The sequence below is a fragment of the Phyllostomus discolor genome, chromosome 11 (assembly GCF_004126475.2).
Source record: "Phyllostomus discolor isolate MPI-MPIP mPhyDis1 chromosome 11, mPhyDis1.pri.v3, whole genome shotgun sequence".
NCBI classification, from domain to species: Eukaryota; Metazoa; Chordata; class Mammalia; order Chiroptera; family Phyllostomidae; genus Phyllostomus; species Phyllostomus discolor.
This window is the reverse complement of record NC_040913.2, coordinates 77,819,859-77,840,420: the sequence shown is the minus strand read 5'-3', so window position 1 is coordinate 77,840,420 and position 20,562 is coordinate 77,819,859. Positions and strand designations below refer to the sequence as shown.

The window sequence follows — 20,562 nt, the reverse complement described above, 5'->3', positions numbered from 1 at the left end:
ACAGTTTTGGATATGGTGCACAAAGCTAACGGCAGTGGAATATTTCCATTTTGTAAACTATTGTATTTCTGTTCCTCAGCGTAGGCCTGGCACCGAGGAGCCACTCAATATCCATTGAGTGAAGAGAACTGGATCATTTATTTATAAAGCAAGGGAAAGAATATTTTTGAAGTGAAATTCAGGATGTGCAGGAACACAAAAGATGCCATGTTCTACCACCCCTCAACGTGTGAGTCCTTTTCTGAAGTAAGGCGATGTAGCATTTCTTATCAGGCTTTTAAATGATCACTTTTACTTCCACTTGTGTCCATTCGATTTGTCTGTTCAGTTCTGTGATCCTGAAGCGACAAGATTCCAAAGGCAAAACAAGAACAGGAACAGTGGGTTTTAAGTGAAGAGAGGTGATGCCAGCAATCAGCGCAGTGCCAAGTACAGAGGGGAACGGAATAGAGGAAGAAACAGTCTCTGAGTTCAAACTTAAATTCAAAATGAGACAATAGGATTTTATTTGGGAAACTAGTAAGTTTAGAATTTTAAATACATTTAATCAAGTTTTAGAGTGTCTAAAAAACACCTTTTGGAACCGGAAGAACTGCCTATTTAAAGGCTTGTGTACAGGGCCGAAATGAAGTGGCAGGGTCAAAAGGGGTCTGGGCAACTTCGAGGAACGGCACTGGAACACGTTTGCGAAGCAACGATTACTAAGTATGAAGGATGCCAAGAAGGAAAGATGTTCAATAAATGCCAGATGAAACAAAGAGGATCTGGAGAAAAGTGAGGAAAGGCCACAGAGGGAAGTCCAAGGTAATTTTGTGAAGAGTTTCTCTGATTCTAGGGATACAGAAATTGAGAGGGTTCTCAGGGGTCACCTCTTCTGACCCAGTCTCCACAGCTGAGGGATAAGCAAGCTGAGGTGTACAGAGATTAAATGACTTGCCCCAAGCCCAGCTAACAGGCACGGAGCCAGGGCTTCTGAACGACACCACTGTACCCTTACCTCTACACCACACTGCTGCGCGCCAGGAGGACAAAGGCAAGGTTCTTTAAATGCCACGAACGCTCAAAATAATTGTCCAAATGATACACAGCTAGGATTGTTTTGGCTTTATCCATTATAGGACAAACATAAATATAGCGAGTAATTTAGCATTCATATTCATTTTATAGTTATTTTGTAACAAAATGATTGAAACTAAGTTGTTATTTCGAATTGAATTATTGAAAATCTAATTTAAGGATCAAGTTTTGTGTTTAAAATTAATTTTTCCACATGAAATATAAAAAATTTCCATCAAATATAATGTAGATTTTATGTAATATGTCTCAAGTCAGAAGCAAATCACCCTATGGAAGGTAATGCTTGCATCCCAGCTTGGTATGTTATTGAATGTAATATTTCAGTCTTTTTTAAAAAAATGAGTCAAACAATAAATGGTTGATTAACTAACCAAATTACATAGCTACCTAATGACCCAAAGTATCCCTTAAATAACAATACAGTTTAATAATACTTGAAGAACAATAATGCAAACTAGCTTTAGTTGTTATAAAACAAAAAGGCATCCTTTAGCCTAAGTAAGTTCAATACCATAATCGACAAAGTAGTTAAATAATTGTCCCCAAAAAGTTCAGGACTTGCCCTGACTGGTGTGCCCCAGTGGACGGAGTACCAGCCTGCGAACCAAAGGATCACTGGTTGGATTCCCAGTCAGGGCACATGCCTGGGTTGTGGGTCAGGTCTCCAGTAAGGGGCGTGCAAGAGGCAAAGCACATTGACGTGTCTCTCTCTCTCCCCCCCCCCCCCGACTTTCCTTTCTGTAAACAAACAAAAAAAAGCTCAGGACTTGGGGAATTTTCAGGCTGGATTTGCTATATGAAAGAGTCCTACAGGTAGCTTAGTTTATGTTAGCAAATTCAGAGGAGAGGGTGAATTCTAGGCTGCTGATAGTGTGCATGTGCCCTGAGGACTATGTGAACTTCTGTGATGCAGGAGCACTAGCGGTAAGCAAAGAAGAAAGATCTTACACAGTGATGGGAGCAATGCACAGGAAAAGAAGTGATTGCTTAGTGTGCTACTGAACCAGACACACCGCAGGTCGTTCCCAGAATCTGCTCCTCCTTGCAGAGAGCACCTTTCCGATTTCATAATGGAAATTAAAGGAATAATGGGAGTCATTTAAAAGAATTTTCTTTCAAGTAAATACTATCAATATGTTGCAGCAGGGCATTCAAGAAAAATTTGGATGCTACAAAAATTAAGGAATTATTTTAAGTTGCTCTAATAAATTGCACTGGTCTGGAAACATGAGAATACATTGATATTATAAATTGTTATATCCATAAGGTGAAGATTCAGTCATCATTATTCAAAAATCACAATCAACCAGTTTTTGTGTTAGTTTCAAGATAATTGAGGCCAGGAGAAGGTATATCTTTTTCTATATCAAAATCCTAAGCATAGTGCTCATAATTATAGCATTTCTGGTTATTTAGAAGGATATTGCTATTAAGGTGTCAATCTTTATGGATTTCTTAAAAAATTTTAATAGCAGAGGAAGACAAATTTTTTGCTTTTGAAAAAATAAAGAGTTTTAAGAATGTTTCTTGGGTCGAGGTTTTTCATACTGCAAAGGAGTTTGAAAATAACATCTGAAATATTCCATTTGCAGAAACATCACTTTTATTTATGCCTATTTCCTCCTCAGTTATTATTCTAATCAGGCTGCATAAAGGTAAACACTTTCATATTGTACTAAGCCAAGATTTTAAAATCATTTATTGAAGAATAACACTGTCAAATTCAAGAATAATTTCCAATCTACTTCATAGGTAATGCAAAAACATTCCTAGAATGTGTAGAGCAAAAATGTACAGAAACTTGGCCTCACTTCAGGCCAAGATGGCGGCATAGGCAGACATGGCTCACCTCTCTGCACAACCTCATCAAAATTACAACTAAAATATAGAACAACCATCCCTCAGAACCTTCAGATACCGAGTTGAATGGAAGTCTGACAACCACTGAATTAAAGAAACCACATCCATTCAGACTGGTAGAAGGGACACAGATAAGGAACGGGCTGGTCCCACACACACATGTAGTGGATAAAAATTCAGGAGAGAAATCTCAGGAGTGAGGAGCCCCAGCCTAAACCAGTCCCCTGGCCCAGGGTTCCAGTGCCAGAAAGATAAATCCCCAGAACTTCTTGCTGCAAAAAACAGTAGGGATTGAGTCAGTGGAAGAAACTACTGAAGCCCCAAGCAGTGCCTCTTGAAGAACCCACACACGGACTCACCTACTCAGGCTCACTCCCTCTGAGCTCCAGTACTGGGGCAGCACTTGTCAGGCACCAGTGATATTTTAAAGGGAGGAACTGAAGTGGCTGGCATCAAGGCAAGCAGAGGCCATGGTCCTTTTCTAAGGACCTCCCCTCACAGAGCCAGCAAGCCAGTGCCATAGCTGAGACTCCATCAACCTGGCTAACACTGATCCACCTTGGTGATCCCCAGAGTCTCTGCGCCACCCAGCTTATGGCCCCACCCAAGCTGCTTTTCCATATGAATAACAGTCTTGGCTCCTGCTGCACAACTTCCTAAATCCTCTCCAATAAGCAACAGCAAGCCTCAGTGAGCCCCAGCCTCAGCAATAGCAGCAGCCAGCCTAGATTCACAGCTTGGCTTCACCTGGGAATCTCCAACCCCAGCACAAGTAGTGGCCATCTCAGATTGCTTTATAGCTCAGGCAGGGTGGCCCTAAGTAAAACATAGGTGGGGGCCAACCTTGGCCTGCATCACCCAGGAAACCCCAGGGCCAGTACACCCAGTGGACAGCTACAGACCATATCCAGGCATCACCACCCTACCCCTGCACAGCTATCCTTCATGGAGGATAGTGGCTGGTGGTAAGAGGTCGCAGCCAATCTTGTAGCTGACTGGCTTGGGTAAATCCCTCTCATTGACCTGCCAACAGCAACCAGGGATCAACTACAAGAAGAGGGTGTTCTCAGTCCACAGGAACTGTGCACCTTGAGAACCCAGCTTGGGTGTTAGGGGAGGTTGTGACACTGGACACTACAGGACACCTACTACATTAGGCCATGCTACCAATACATGGAGTCAAAGCAGCTCTGCCTAATATACTGAAACAAACACAGGGAGGCTGCCAAAACAAGGAGACAAAGAAACATGACCCCAATAAAAGAACAGATAAAAACTCCAGAAAAAGATCTAAATGAAATGGAGATAAGCAATCTATCAGATGCAGAGTTCAAAACACCGGTCATAAAGATGCTTAAGTAACTTAGTGAGGACCTCAACAGCATAAAAAATATCCAGTCAGAAACAAAGGACACACTAATCGAAAATAAGAATAATTTACAGGGAAACAAGATTAGAGTGGATGAAGCTGAGAATCAAATTAATGATTTGGGACATAAGGAACCAAAAAACAACTAATGAGAACAAGAACAAAAAAGAATTTTAAAAAATGCAGATAGTATAAGCAGCTTCTGGGACAACTTCAAGAGGTCCATCATTCTCATCATAGGGGTGCTAGAAGGAGAAGAGAAAGAGCAAGAAATTGGAATTCTATTTGAAAAAGTAATAAAAGAAAACTTCCCTAATTTGGTGGAGGAAATAGACATGCAAGTCCAGGAAGCACAGAGTCCTAAACAGGATGGATGCAAAGGGGTCCATTCCAAGACACATCATAATTAAAATGCCAAAGGTTAAAGATAAAGAGAGATTCTTAAAAGCAGCAAGAGAAAAGAAGTTAGTTACCAACAGAGGAGTTCTCATAAGACTGTCAGCTGATTTCTCAAAAGAAATTTTGCAGGCTAGAAGGGACTGGCAAGAAATATTCAAAGTCATGAAAGCAGAGACTTACAGCCAAGATTGCTCTATGCAGCAAAGCTATAGTTTAGAATCGAAGGGCAGATAAATTGCTTCCCAGATCAGAAAAAACTAAAGGAGTTCATTATCACTAAACCATTATTATATGAAATATTAGGGGGATTTATTTAAAAAGATGAAAACTATAAATAAAATGATAATAAATACAGGTCTATCAACAACTGAATCTACAGAACAAACTAAGCAAACAAGAACAGAGAAAGAATCATGGATACGGAGAGCATTTTGATGGTTGCCAGATGGGAGAGAGATGTGGGGGTGAAGAGGTGATGGGATTAAGAAGTACAAATAGGTAGTCACAGGATAGCTGTGGGGATGCAGCCCATGGAGGCACAGTGTAGGAAGTGGAGCACCCAAAGAACTTAAACACATGACCCAGGGAGATTAACAATGGTGGGGGGATTTTCTGAGTGAGTGGGAGGTGCTGGGTGGAGGAGGGCAAAAAGGGAAAAATCAGGACAGCTGTAACAGCATAATCAATAAAATATAATTAAAAAATTACAGAAGTTCCAGGATTTATGCCTAATTGCCATGGTAAGTCTAACCTCAGAACTTCAATAAACAAACAAACAAACAAACAAAGACAAAGTGTCCCTCAGGAGTCCTCTAGGCCTCATGCGGAATAAGGGGTTAGCTTTCCCTGTAAATCAGGACAAAAAATATTCTTTATTTGCAGTCACCCAAAGACTATAAAGATCTCTTAACATGAGCACAATTGCTTTTAATTGTAAACCTTTTATATGTGAGAATTACATCAATAGAGAATACTATAAGAACTATCCTTGGAGAGCTAAGTGGCTGTAACTATAAACCTATCATTGATGGGAAAAGGGTTAAGCATATCTTGCTTATTAAAAAAATATTGAGAAGTAAGGAGAATGGTGGATGCCAGGGGATGACACAGTTTCAGTTTTTTAAGATAAAAACATTCTGGAGAGTTGTTATACAACAAGGTCAATATACTTAATATACTTAGAAATGGTTAATAACAAATGGTTAAGATGGTAAATTACATTATGTGCTTTTTCTTTATAACCACAACAAAAAGAGGTTGAACAAGACCAGAAGAGTGAGGTATTCAGACTGACTAAGGATATTATTTCGACTTCTAATAAATTGTAAGTATACATCTTTAAGAAAAGATTGAGAAAGGTCCTTTGAACTTTACCAGGTCAACTTGAGAGAAAGTGAAAGACAAATCACCTGTGAACTCAACTGAGGCTGGAAAGGCTCAGAATGTTTTGGCTGTGAATTCTGCGGAGCGTACAATCAGCAGTTTGAATCTGAGTTTGGGAGGTGGGGAGAAACTAGCATTACCTGTGATTATTGCCCAGAAAGCTGGACAAAATGATAGTACAAAACCTTAAATACTTGGATTTAAGTTTTTAGCCTTTTGTTGTTTAAAGCAAACCCTAGATATCACTTGTATTTAATAACATAACAAAAAAAATCATTGCCCCATAGTGTTACTTATGGCTGATAGTATTAAAACCTAAACAATTCCATTTGGGGAAAAAATATGGAGGGAAGGAGGTAAGTTTAAGTCCATGACAAAGAACAGCTTCCAGAACACCGGTGTCACAAAGGGCATTTTCTGAACCCCACTCTGGACCAACCACATCAGAGTCTCTGGGGATGGGGACGAGAATCTGCATTTTTAATACACAGTGGACATTAATATTTGAGAATGAACTAAATTTTAAAGGGAGAAACTGCTGTCATTTTCATGGATGTTAGAACTCATTAGAGGCAAATACAGAGTTGAACGCTTGCGGGTATTCTTGATGATATAATCAGGGCCGTGATTCTCTGGGTTCCCCAGAGGTGCACTGAAGATTCTTCTGCCGTTTTAAAGGAGGGACTTTTGGATTAGAGCAATCTCTTAGAAGTATGACAAGAGATACATTCTGAGGTGAGACAAATGGTAGTTTGGGCTGCAAGAGCCAGCTGTTGGGTCAAGCTTGAAAGTGTTAGATCTTTGGTGAGAACTTTCACAACTCTATAGCAGGTGTGACAAAAAGCAAATATTTGGCATGAATGCTGTTCTTCTCTCTTTCCTTCCAAGTGCAGATTTCAAATTCTCTACATAGGACTTTAGGGCAGCCAATCAACTGTAGTAACAAGCATGATGAAAGCAATTTAGCTTTACTTCTCTAAGGGCAGGAAAAGGATTGGGGAAGGACTGAGCTCTTGTAATCTACACATATACATTCACACACGTGGTATTTGTGCACAGTAAAATTTACTTAACTAAATATTTAGAAATGTGTAATACAGGTAGAGTTTATAGACTTTGATGTAATACATTTCACTCAGATCTCTCTCTAAAAGATATTATTTGTCCACTAGAAGTTTGGAAACGTTACAGTATCAGGAGAAAACACAGATGACTGGGAAAAGTGACCTCCATGAAAAAGTGGACCTCCAAGTGAGAACTGAGTTTCACACTGGTTCATACTAGATCCCAGAATTTACCCTTCTACCCTTAACAAAGCCTTGAACTCTTAAAGAGAGAACCACACATGTTATTTGCAGCAATAATCAACTTACTTGGAAATTTATTTTCTAATATAGAAATTTTAAGATGAAATTAGAAAACTATGTTTTATTTCACCTTATGTTAAAGTAGTAGTGCATGGGAAAAAAAGGAGAATGAAATTATTTCATTGCTTCAACATTTAAGTAGAATTTAATCTGGATTTCTAGAAACTTTATTTGATAATATCCAATAATTTGGTTTTCCAATTTACTGTATCATCTGTCTTTCCAAATAAACCCATAGCAGATACTTTTGAAACAGCAATATATATATATATACTAAATTTATTCTTTCATATGTTTCTAAAAACTGATTAAAAGTAAAAATTTTCTTATAAAAATTATAAAAGCTAGATTTAATTTTGCAGGGAAAATTTCATAAAACCTATCTTATATCATGTTGCAATAACAAGGGATGGGAGGAAATGAGTTTTTTCTTAATATGTTTCAGAATAATACTAGAAAAATTGAAATCACACTTCTTTGTTCAACTTGGTAAATTAACAAAGACCCTGAATACAAGAGTTCCAAGCATTTGTCCCAAAATTCTGTCAAGAGTTGTAAACAATCTTCAAGGTAATAGCAATCCATTTTTTCCTGATTTATCAATTCCCTTTAGCATCTTATGTGAAGTGCGTATCTAGTCTCTGCCTTAAATAATTCTGGTAACATGGAGGTAACTCTGCTCCTTGAAGTTTGTTCTCATGTTGAGCTGAAATCTACAAATCTACCAAAATCTCTATTCTGTCAAAAGCCTACTCAAACTATAATTCTAAGACTTAAATTTTTTTTAAATCTAAAATTTAAGTTGTAGCAATAATACAAACAGAATAATTAAAAGAAAGTTACAGTACCTGTAGTGATCCTTTTGAGCTGTCACTATCTCCATCATGTCAGGGGTTAATCTTTTCACAGTTAGGAATTCATTCATTGCTTTGAAACACTAATCATTGAGGGGGCAGTAGTTGCAAAAAGACCTTAATAAGATTACAGAACTGCCAAATATCTGTAAATGAATTAATTTAGTATTTCCAATAGGATGTGATCTACTAGCAAAACAGCTATTAAGAGGTTATGTGTAGTTATATATATTAATTGTATAGATTAATATATAAAATATGGTTTTTGTTAACTTTGATCAACACATTAATTATAGAATATCTACAGGTTGGCAAACATAAGTTATTTTAAAATATATTAGATATTTTCAAATAATACACTCAATGAGTGTTCAGGTGAAGTATTTCTTAATTGAAATCAATGAGTACAACTGTTAATCTTTAAAAAGTACCATAAACATACTACAGTATCTGTATAGGTCCTCTAAGCCTATACATATAGATAGGACACATGAAGATGGTGAAAATATGTTTTTAAAAGAAATTAGTATAATTCTTACCACATCTATCTTAAGAGATAATCAGTATTTTAAGCTTTAGCCTTTATTTTGTTTATTTACCCTAGTTTAATAATTACGGGCCATCTGAGTGCCATCACAGGTCCCAATATGTAAAATTAAATGGCTAAACTGATTGTAAGTTTTCTTAAAGTCCAAATATTTAATATTCATCCTTGAGTATAGAAATTATTCACTTTCCTCTGCTCAGACTTATACACCAGAGTTATCTAATAAATTAGAAATGTGCTTGTCCCCTTAAACTTGAAAGCTAAGCTTTACACATATGGATTCATAATTGTTCCTTCCCATCAGAATTATCTCAAGATGGCTGTCAAAAATCCAAGGGAACTAAGAAAAGTTATTAAATGTAGTGGAAGGATAAAAAGGAAAGAATTTTTACCTAAGCTCTAGTCAACTTATAAAAAATGTTGCTTGTTTTGGGATTTGTAAACTTTGCAAGGCAGAATGAGTAGCACTGAGTCTTCTTTCTACCAAGATGCTACCTCCATTGGTTTTGGCCAAATTTCTCCTTCACTACCTTTTGTAGCTAAGGTAAAATCACATCAGCCTACAGCAGTGGTTCTTAAGTGTGGTCTCCGTAGGAGCTGCATTGAGAATGTGTCAGAAGTGCCAAGTTTTGATCCTCTGTCGCCCGTCCCTGGAGACCCAGGGAACAGAGACTGGAGGTGGGTGCCAGCAATCGGTGGTTTAACAAACCCTCTAGGTGATCCTTAACCACACCAAAGTTTGGAAACTGCTGGGTTAGAGTACTAGAGAAAAATGTCTACCTATAAGTAGGGTAGTGACTTCAGTTTTTTCTGCTGGAGTCAAAGAAGAGGAAACTTAGCAATTAAATATGAAAATGAACAATGTAGGAAGAGCAAGATGGCAGGAAAAGTGGCAAAAAATCAGTGAAACTCTGACATAGATTAGATTTATTTTCAACTGATCTAACATAACCAGTTGTTTTTGGCTCGTGAAAATAAAATTGTAGACCCACTGTGAAGAGTAATTTGTTTTCTCTCTGCCCTTATGGGTAGAATTGAGATGATCTATTTACATTTTCATCTGATGCCTTTAAAAATTATTGACCTTTATTTGAAACATTGATAGTTGGTTGAAATTAGAGGTTCAATCTGTAAAAACTATACTAAAGATAAAATAAATTGCACTTATTAGCATCATACTTTAACCAACTACCAACTAGATGAACCCTCCTGTAAGCAAGTAAATGTCTCTTGGATGAACTAGTCCCATTTATAGGAAACAGACTGGGATAAAAGAATTCCAGCAATCCGAGGCAGATTTATTTATAGTGGGGGTTGGGGGTAGCCTGTGCTCTGTTAGTCAGCAGACTAAATTTCAGAATTCTTAAGGTTAGTGTGGCCCGAATGAGCACAATCTTTGCCTGTTGTCAATTTGGGTTCAAATATATTAGTTCTAAAATATTGAGCCAGTTTCTAAACCTCTGGAATATTAAAATGGAGATGATAAGAGGGTTGTTATGAGGATTGAAATAGTAGATATATGGGGCCCAGCAATGCCTAATATATGGTGAGTATTCAATATGTAATAGTTATCAGTACTAATACATTTGACTCTTCCTTTCATTACCACCTTCTCTTTCAAAAATGATCATAGTGCAATTCTCCTAGAGGCTAAAATCATTGCTGAAATTACCTGTCAACCACACTAGTCAAAACATTTTCTGAATATCCACTGAGTATTGAAAAGTTGGAGTAAAGGACCTTTCAATCCGTATCATCCCAAGTGGAATGTTTTTATACATCCTAAAATGTTATATAGAAATATGGTAATAGTGTTGACATTAGTTGAGTGAATAACCCTTCTTTCTCACAGTCTATAGATCTAGCTCATAGAACAATTTATACATTTTTAAAGAGCAGCTTCAGTCTTTGTTGTTTTAACTGTCACCTCAACAAATAAATAGGATGGAGTAGGGCCATGGTCGTAGTGGAAGAAGTTAATGTTCTTAGCCACTTCTAACAGGTTACAGTGTATGCAGGGAGGAAAAGGAGGGAAGACATGAACAAAATACACATGTGTATACACTTCAAAATATACTTTGGTTACTCTTAAATATTGTCTCTGGTAAACAAACAGGCACCAAGAGACGTCTAAGGGGTCACTCTCTTTTAATCCCCCCTGCTGACAGTAGGGTAGGGTTGCATACCCAAGAACCGTGTGCCTAAGTAAATGCCTCTAGACAGAGACCTCCTGTGCTGCTTCTCTTCCCCTCCAATCATCAACCTGTGCAGTCTCAAGGCTAAGAGCAAAGAAACAGACCCATTATGATGTCTTATCTTTGCATACCTGACTACTTATAAGTCCTCTAAAGTAGACCCACGGTGTTCCCAGTTAAGTGTCCTTCCTTATTTTCCTTGCTAAATGTCATTATTTGAGACACAGGATGTGCAATAGGACCAAGGAAAAAGAGGTCAAAAGCAGTACTTGATTCTCAGGGACCACTGCAAAGATAGCTGCAGTGTATTATTTAGCAATGCAATTTATAGTTATTTTTAGAAACAATGACATTTCAAGAAGTGATGTTAATTTTTAAAATTCTTTTGCCATGCAGAATATGAGAAATGATTATGGATGTATAGAAACAAGTGATGATTCCAAAGAATGAGACCTCATAGAGATAATAAAAATACTTCTTTAAAAAAAAATCAAAACATAGGGTAGCTATGTAGTTTGTATACAACAATTGGGCCTTAAGAAGAAATAGGAACAAAATTTTATTTTGTGTGGCTAAACCAATATATACATAAAACTGACACTTTTGCGTTTTTTGGGGGCGGTATCACCACAGGTTGCTATATTATTATAGTTCTTTTTAATATAAAGAAAGAATCTCCCACACTTTCCAATTCTGGTATTCTCCATCTATATTTTTCTTTCCCGCTCCATGGATAGAGCATTTAAAAAGTTCGGAGAGAACCTTACCCTTTCTGCACAATCTTGTTCTTTTTACACATATGGAAGCCATTCAAGAGAAGTCAAATAATTTGCTCTGGGTCAGGCCATACACTGGCAGAATTAGGTACTGTTATTCTTCCTCAAATGCTCTTTTAAAGGTTAAATATACAGGGATTGAGTTCTGAGAATGACTTATGTCTTTTCATTGCTGTTACAGTGACTTCTTTTGTCACAGGCGAGCAAAATAACCAGGCACCGCCATTCTCTTTTCTCTTTCCTCTTTTATATTGGCTACCTCTAGGTGACAACCTCGGCACTTCCACAACAAATAACCGATAGTCTCCTGAAGGACAGTGTTATCCCACAGAACCGTTTTCTCTAAGAAAAGGAAAATACTAAATATTTCTAATGCAGGCATCTCAGATAAAAGAAATTTTGACTTTAATCAGATCAAATAAAATAACCAGATTTATGCCATAATTTTGATAAAGACAAAAACCAACAACAGCGCCCTGCTCTCCAAACTCACACATTGAGCAACTCTCACTTTTAAACACTATAAACTCTGTTCTTAGGGATTACTATCCCTTTTCTTTGCCCCTAATGTTTTCTGGGAACAATGAAAACTTTGGATCGAATAACACAGAAGCCAAGTATAAAGGGGTAAATGAGAGGACAGACAACTCCTAGTCAATGTTAGCAAAAAGTCAACAACATTAAAGCAGTAACTGTATATTCCATTTAAGTTAGTATTTCCTTCAGTCACACCATAAGCCAACTTCACTGTAGCAGTGCTAATGAACTCACTATGAGTAAGTTTTTCTTCACTGGTAAATGCCACTGGCCTCAATAAGAGTGAGAACTTTTTCTAAAGGGACATTTGAAGAAAGTAGTTTTTAAAACATAATTTACCACAAAGCACATAATTCAACAAGTAAAACTTGTTGAATAAACTATTGGAAATAGTTAATATTTTTTAGACTAAATTTAAGCAAAACTCATTCCTGAAGGTGAATTTACCTTCCTTTTGACCCCTCTCTTCAAATAAGAAACAATACATATAAACCATCTTAAACTTAAACAAGTGAATATCCAATGTTTATCCAATAACCTTTGCCAATGTTACAGATTCTGCAGAGAATAATTATTTGTTATTAAAATAAAAGACGCAAACTTTCTTATACTTTAAAAATATATTTTTAAGAGGATCCTGTTTTCTAACAACACCTCTCACATTTTACAAACAGAAAATCATGCCACCAATTATGAAGGTAGGATTCTACAGTTCAACCTTTTAACATTTTGGTAAAATTTCAGAAACCAATCCATTAAAAAAATTCTTTCTCAATCCACATATTCTTTAAGATAATCTTATTAGTATTGGATCTTTTACCTTGGTTACTTTAATTTATAATAAGGTAGTGTCCTTCAGGATTCAAGTATGGAAACTTTAATTTTTCAGATAACAATTTTTCTTGGTGGTCCTTAGAAAAATGAACTTAAATGCTGCTTTGGTGTGAATAAAAATTATTATTTTTTGGGGGGGAGGAGTTGGGGAACTATTAAAGCAGTTTTGTTCACGTTTTTAGGAATAATCATCACACTAACTTCAGTTTGAAACAATTATATTTGCTACTTTATATTTTTCAAGCACAGAATGGAGTGGTTTAGTTATGCCCTCCTAACCCCAAGGTTTTTACTCTTTCCCAAGATCATCATCGTGCCTTCTGGTCCCAAGGACGTCTGACAGACTCTGGCTCCGTCAATGGGGAGTCAGTGCTGTAAACAATCAGGGCTAGTTTTATCCCTTTGTTTAGTCCTGGATTTGACCAAGTTGTTAGATGAATTATTCATTAATAATCTCATGCCTTTCTTGTCAAAAACATAAAAGCTCATATTAATAAATAAAGAGTTTGACAGTCATGACATAACCTTTTTCTATAGTTCTAGCACTTGTTTGCTCTTAAACTCGTTTTTTTTCCTAAAAATAATAGTAACAGAATCAGTAAAAAATTGACTGAAAGTGATTAATTTGTTAACATTTTTAATATGGGTGATTTTCATTAGAGAACACAATCTAAAGTAACCATTAAATAATTTAACATCCTGCGGTCTTGATCTGTATTACTTCAGGAAGAAGATCAATACTTTGGAAGAAAGGGGGAAAATAGGAAGGCAAGATGGTTAGGCTTCAGGGAGGGAAACAATATTCATATATTTTAAAATTAATATATACATATAGTATTAGCATTTTAAGTAAATACCAATGGGAATCATTCAAAATTTCCTTGAGGTTCTCTTGGGGTAATAACATAAATGTTATGTTAATTAGATCAAGTATGGTATCGAAGTAAAAGGAAAATAGTCACTCATAATGACAGATCTAAAATTGATACTAGTGGGTACAGGATAGTGTATGGGACACGTTTTCATTTGCATGTTTAAAAAGAATATATGTACGTACACATATGCTTGTACATGCAGAGTAACCCTGGAAAGGTATACAAGAAATTGGTAACATCGGTTGCTACTTTTTACTTTCTACCCATCTGTAGCATGTAAATATTATGTTTTTCTTACTCAAAAATACTGATGAAAAACCCACTACTAAAACAAATTTGAATTACCTAAAAGTCACGTCAAATGAAGAAAAAAGACTTTTTTTTCACATTATACAAAAAATATAGGAATATCTTGTTTTTCTAAGATCCACCTACATAAATGTGGGTACATATACTTTATGACAGAGTAACTATGTAACTTTAAAAACTCCGTTTTCACATGATTAAGTGGGGAAAACACATTTTCCCCGCACGTCACTGCGACAACATTGTGGACCACGGATCATCTCGACAGCATGCTAACATCCTCATTCTCTTTCTCCGATGGGCTAGCCATTGGCCGCTAATTTCTCTATGAGATTCAAGAAATCCTTAACGTCAGACAGATTTTAAGAAACTTATTTGGCAGTGATATATTTTATACCTGTATTATTCTGTTGGCATAGAATCAATTTTAACTTCTTTTAGTGGTTTACTTTAGGTTTTTATCCTGCCAAAGACGTTTGGTGTTTCAGTAAAGGCGGATTTCACACTATGTGGTGACTAAGCAAAGTCCTTCCATAAAGCTTGAAATCAGATTTTTATGAATCGTTCTAATGAAAGGCATTTCAAAATAAGCAGGAAAAGAAATCTTACATTTATGAAAAATTATCTTCAGGACACCACTTAAGAATTCAAATGAGGTCCTATTCACTTAACATATTAATAAACCACAAAACAAAACCTAAAGGAATGATTGTACATTTTTCAGTGGTAGCTGCTTGTTAAAAATGAGTGTCTAAGGGTATATTCCAATTGCATCCTCTTCAAATTGTGCAGCTCAAATAAATGTTTATTTTACTGAAAATATTTGCAAAATTACAATTTAAATACATGATTATATTAAGATAGGATGACTATTTATGATGTATTCTTACCCACAGATATAAAATAAATGCAGTAAATATAGCATACTCTTGATGAATTGTTAGTACACAGTGTTTCTTAGTGAAGTACATACAACCTATTATTAAGCAACAATCATCTAGTTTTCGAATGTACATGTTAGGAAGTTTTTAGGATGAAAGGATACACTAAGCCCCCCAATACCCTTTTTGTTTGGTGAAAGTTAGTTCTTCTGCAAATTTTGAAATAATATACTTATCTCAGCAATTGTTCTTGGGCTTTTTGCATTTCCTCAATTTGAAATTTTATTTCTTTAGTCTGGGTGTTTTCATAATGACACCATGTCAGCCAACCATACTTTTAATTCTAATACAGTCATGTACTGTCTTTTCATTAGTTATTTAAACACATATCAACAATGAAACAGAATCATTCAAAAAAAAATTTGTCAGCACAAATTCCCGAAATCAATTTTCAGGGTATTACGGGGAGTCTCAACTAAATATAGTCTCAACTGTAATATTAATCTGAGTTAGAAATAGGTTTTTTAAAATTGATTCTAGTCCTTAAAAATACAAATATGAACTCTACTTTAAAATTCTTTGTTAAATGTATTGGGATTTATTTCAAAAGCATCTTCTACCCTTCTCCATTACACTGATTTAATGGAAACTTGTTACTACAGCAGTTCCAACACAAACATATGCATGCAAGAGGTCACCCTATAGATTCTAACTACACAGTTATTGAAACACATCCCACCTGTCAAGTGGCATAAATGTACATCTTATATATACAAAAGGTAAAGTGCATTATTAAATTAGTGAACTGACAGATTGTCTGCCTGGATCATATAGCTTTCAAATAGACAAATGTGAAATTCTCTCATTAGAACCAATTATTTCAAGTGGTTCCAACTAGCTTTTCCACCCTGTCATTTATTTTTTGGCCATGCTCTTTAGTGCAAATAAGCTTGTGTTCGACTCAAGTTTAAGGGACATGGCAATTTGGGGCTTTAACAAGAAAAATTATAAAATGTGGCAGAACATTAATACTTTTATAATACATTGCATCTTTTGCATATAAGCAACAGATTAGTGCTGCTTTCAGTTGCTAGGAGCACACTGCCAACTATTATGAGGAACCCGTTTCCAAATTTCATACTATTAGCTTATATTATTACAGTTTGAGTCTGTACCACATTAGCTTAGGTTATTATGTGCAAACATCATCAGTGTTTTAGAATTATACAGTAATTTTGGTTACTAACTTTAATGCTCATTTTTTGACTTCTACCATCCAGTTGCCTGAAGAGTTTATCTTCAAGGCAGGGATCCTGTTATTTTGAAGAATACCATGTACACTTGCAGCTCCATTTATGTCACAAATGACAATAAATAAAATGTATATTGCACAGATAAGAATAGTAGCTTATTTTATAAGATACATGGCAATACATGTCCTAATACCAGAGTTTTGAACTGGATCTTATTTGATTATGGCTAATGATTGATTGGGAATTTTATGTATCAAAACATAGCATAATTTCATTTTTCAATGAATACATTAACTCTGAGGAAAATGAAACAAAAGGATTGGTAGAAGGCTTAATGATTCTAAAGTGTATTCAATTGCCCGTAATATATGGTATATATGCATCTATCCAATCTGTAGCTTTGACATGTAAAAACTTTGAAGTATATATACAATGTAGAAAATTTGGCTGCTTGACTAATGCTTTACTTAACTAATTAGTGCAAAATTAAACTAATAATATTTATATACAGTAAATTAAAGATATTTATCTTTGACATAGTATTGTGTGTCTGTAATATATATCATATATTACATACACACACATAAATATATATATATATAGACACACACTTAAATATTATCAGACTAAAAACCAAAAACGGAATCATTTAGACTTAATGAATATAAATATTTTGGAAGGGAAGGTTTTAAGAGAGAGTATACAGTCACAGCAATAGTGATAGGAACACTGAAATACTGGGATATTCACAGCTCCAGTTTGCCAAAATCTGACAGGTTGATTATTATTAATAGGCACTATGATGGGCAGCAATAACAATCAGTAGTACAGTAATTCAAGTGCACACCACTCCTTTATATACCCAAAACTACGTTTACCAAGCCTACAATAGTTTTTTTACAGTTAGCACTGTTTGAAGAGCCTTGCTACTTTTAGGGTCTCAACACCCACCATGTGCTATTAAGTCTAGTACTAACATTATCTTCTAACCTTCAGTTGTTCCATAGTGATCCAGAAGGTCCACAATTAGAATGAACTAATGACATTCCTTCATACTACTTCAGGAAATGTGAAATACAGTCTGCAAACCAATACCAGCATATGGGTCTGGGTTACTGAATACTTGTTTTTAAGTACCATAAACCAGTGAAATTAATTTTCTTAATTCATATCATAAAGTTTCCTAGTGACCTTACTTAAACGTATGTGGGGACAAACCTCTGAAGGAAAAAAAATTGTTAAAATAACCTTGAGTTACTTATAGCATATAAAAGAAGAGCTATGTTCTGATCTCAATCCATGCAGCCAGCTCTCATTAATGAGAGCTATATTTGGGGGTTGAAATCAGTGTCTGGCCCTTAAACATGGTTATATGGACTTATTGTGTGGGAGGGGAATAAAGCCAAGATAAAAGACAACAATTTCATTCAGAATAAAATGTAGCTCAACAGATAAAAATTCCGTCAGTTAATACAGGGTGGGTTGGTACACATAGACACTATAACCACTTGTTTAAAAAATTGCTTAGGTGTTGAAAAATTGCTGTGGCACTTCCTGGAAAGTAATTTTTAATGCATGTAAATGGGTGAGTCTTGTTTTTAGAGTAAACCTTGTTAAGTATTATAAAGAGCACCTTGGAAAATGCCTGAATTTTCCTTTCAAACATATTTATAACCAATATTTTTCCCAGTCTGAAAATTTATATTCTAAATGCTTTTTAGAAAAATCCTTTTATTTTCTCCCCTGAAATTAAAACATCTGTAAAAGTCAGGTTTATACTGGAAGTGTTGACTCAGTTTTAACGGTGGCAATTGCAAAAGTGCTACTAAAATATATTATTACAGACGTATTTTTTAATTTCAGTGAACTGGTGCACCAACCCCTCTGAAAGAGTGTTAAAGAAGAAGCATAAAATATAACACCTTAAGTCCATGATATATTTTGGGGAGAAAACCTCTCATAATCTTCAAATTAGCATGAAAACCTAAAACATCACGATTTCCATGGCAAAGCCACAGGACGAGGCTTCCCTGTCAGGTGACATAAAAGTAATTCCTGAAAATTTGGAACGTCAATAAAAATATATGGTATAATAAACACAAGTGAACATGAAATTGATTCTAACTAACTTAGAATAACCAATTAAAACTCTCCCATGACTTTGATATGGCAACGCTAAACTGTAGGGTTACCACAAAATGTGAAGTTAGAGAATACTATAGTAACTCTAAGATTTGATACTTTAATGTTACTGTTTAATATTCAGTTATCCAATGGATAATTAATATATTTCTACTTGTAGTTTTATAAATATATTTACACTATACTTGAGGTCAATTTCTGTTTCTGTGGTAACGGCCCTACAGGTAAGCTTAGCAGCTTTTAATGAAGTAGGAATGGGGTACTTTTGGGGGGAACTTGTTAAATAGTAATTCACACTTCCATATTAAGTATATGTATCTTTTTTCAGGATTATGTCATAGTGCAATGTAAATCTTAGTTATGGTATTTAGAAGGTCAGAATGTCACATTTTGTGCTGATCTGCATACTTCAGTAGTCTGGAGCAGACGAAGCAGCTAAACTATTTAGCTCTAGGAAGGTGGGAATTCCCATACGAATTATAGTGTTCTGTGTATAACATAACATGAGAAATCGGACTCCTTGAAGTATTATAAAGTATAGAGGTATTACTAATAACACAGGGCCCAAAAAGAGGAAAAACTTCTTCAAATGATTATGGATCAGTACTTTTGGCCAATTTATGATTTTAAATTTTGCCTGATGGAGTTCAATTTCACTCTAGTCGAGGCATTCTTGTTCTTCACCACTGGCCCTTCTGCCATCCATTCTCTTTTCTTTATGGCTGTTGCATATTTTCCTCATCTCTTCTTCATACTTGATAAAATTCTCCCCAAACCTTGTCCAAGCTTTGAACGGAACAGTAATAGTATTACGGTAAGGTGGCCTCACCTCACTTACCTTCAGGAAAATTCCATATTTATTAGAGCCCACATCAAAGTAGAACCTTTTATTGTCCACTCTGAAAGAAGTCCCCTCTGGGAGTTCAAGTGGGTCGTCGTCTCCACCTCTTCGTTCTTCTATGTCCCCTTCGCCATAGTCTTCAATGAGCTGAACCAAGGCATCGCGAAACTCAATCATTCCTTGTGCAGGGAGGACAATAGTCTGCTCTTGGCCCAAACTGTGGCCAAAATAACCTATCATGCCAGTCCCCCGCATCATGGTTTGTCTAATCCTTAGGAAGCGCCCCCGCTGATTTTCCTTCAGGTCCAGATAGTATTTCCTATTGTCCCTCTCTATGTAGTCTGTTTTGAGGACACTGTGAGGGTGCTCCTCCGACCCCACGGAGACTGGTGGGGAGGGTCCCGAGTGCTTCGGTCTCCTCCTGGAGCCTTGCTCTCTGCCGTGGCCATGCTCTTGCCGGTGGCCCCTCAGACCCAGGTGGGCGTAATGCTCGATGAAGTCCCCTAGACAGTCCTTCAGCTCTGCTGCCACTGACAGGGAGAGGGTCAGTTTACTCTTTCTGATATTGTCCTGCCGGCCTCTCCCGATCCAGACTTCAGCTATCTTTAGGAACCGGCCCCGGGAGCTTTGCTTCACGTCTAAGTAAAACCTCTTTTTCTGGATGTCCACTCGTTTGGAGGCCAGCTCCTGGATTTCGGCTGCGCCCCCAGGCTGATGAGGGCTGGCTGAAGCCCCGTAGTGGGGGTAATGGGAGTGCTGGGCCTGGGGATAGAGTCTACTCTTGCTTAGGCCGGAGCCCCCCACATTCTTGCCTCCGCGGCCGCCGCCGCCTCCCCTTCGCCTGGCTCTTTCCATCTTCAGCTGCAAGTGACAAACAGACACACGGGGCGGGGTGGGGGAGGGGTGTTGAGAACAATCGCAGACGCCCCTCGGCCTGCGCCGCTCCCGCCTCTGCCCGGGACCCCCACGCCAGGCTCTGTTCCCACGGCGTCGGCCGCCCCAGAGCCCAGCTCCTGCCCCAGCCAGAGGGTCGGCGGCGGCCGGCGACAGACCCAGTTCTGCACCG

At 36.8% G+C, this 20,562-nt stretch overlaps 1 protein-coding gene across 4 annotated transcripts in view; it reads right to left on the bottom strand.

Moving 5' to 3' along the window:
• The window catches only part of PURG (purine rich element binding protein G), a 35,782-nt gene that overhangs the window by 14,645 nt on the left and 575 nt on the right, over nt 1-20,562 (bottom strand). For 2 of the 4 annotated variants that reach the window (XM_028526422.2, XM_028526421.2), the window contains exon 2: nt 19,494-20,357. In XM_028526422.2, coding sequence (XP_028382223.1) covers nt 19,494-20,351 — 858 coding nt within the window. In that variant the 5' untranslated portion in view covers nt 20,352-20,357. Of the gene's footprint in view, nt 1-8,303; nt 8,393-12,215; nt 20,358-20,562 lie in introns of those variants that run through there. The other 2 variants (XM_036011644.1, XM_028526420.2) reach the window with 2 other exon arrangements.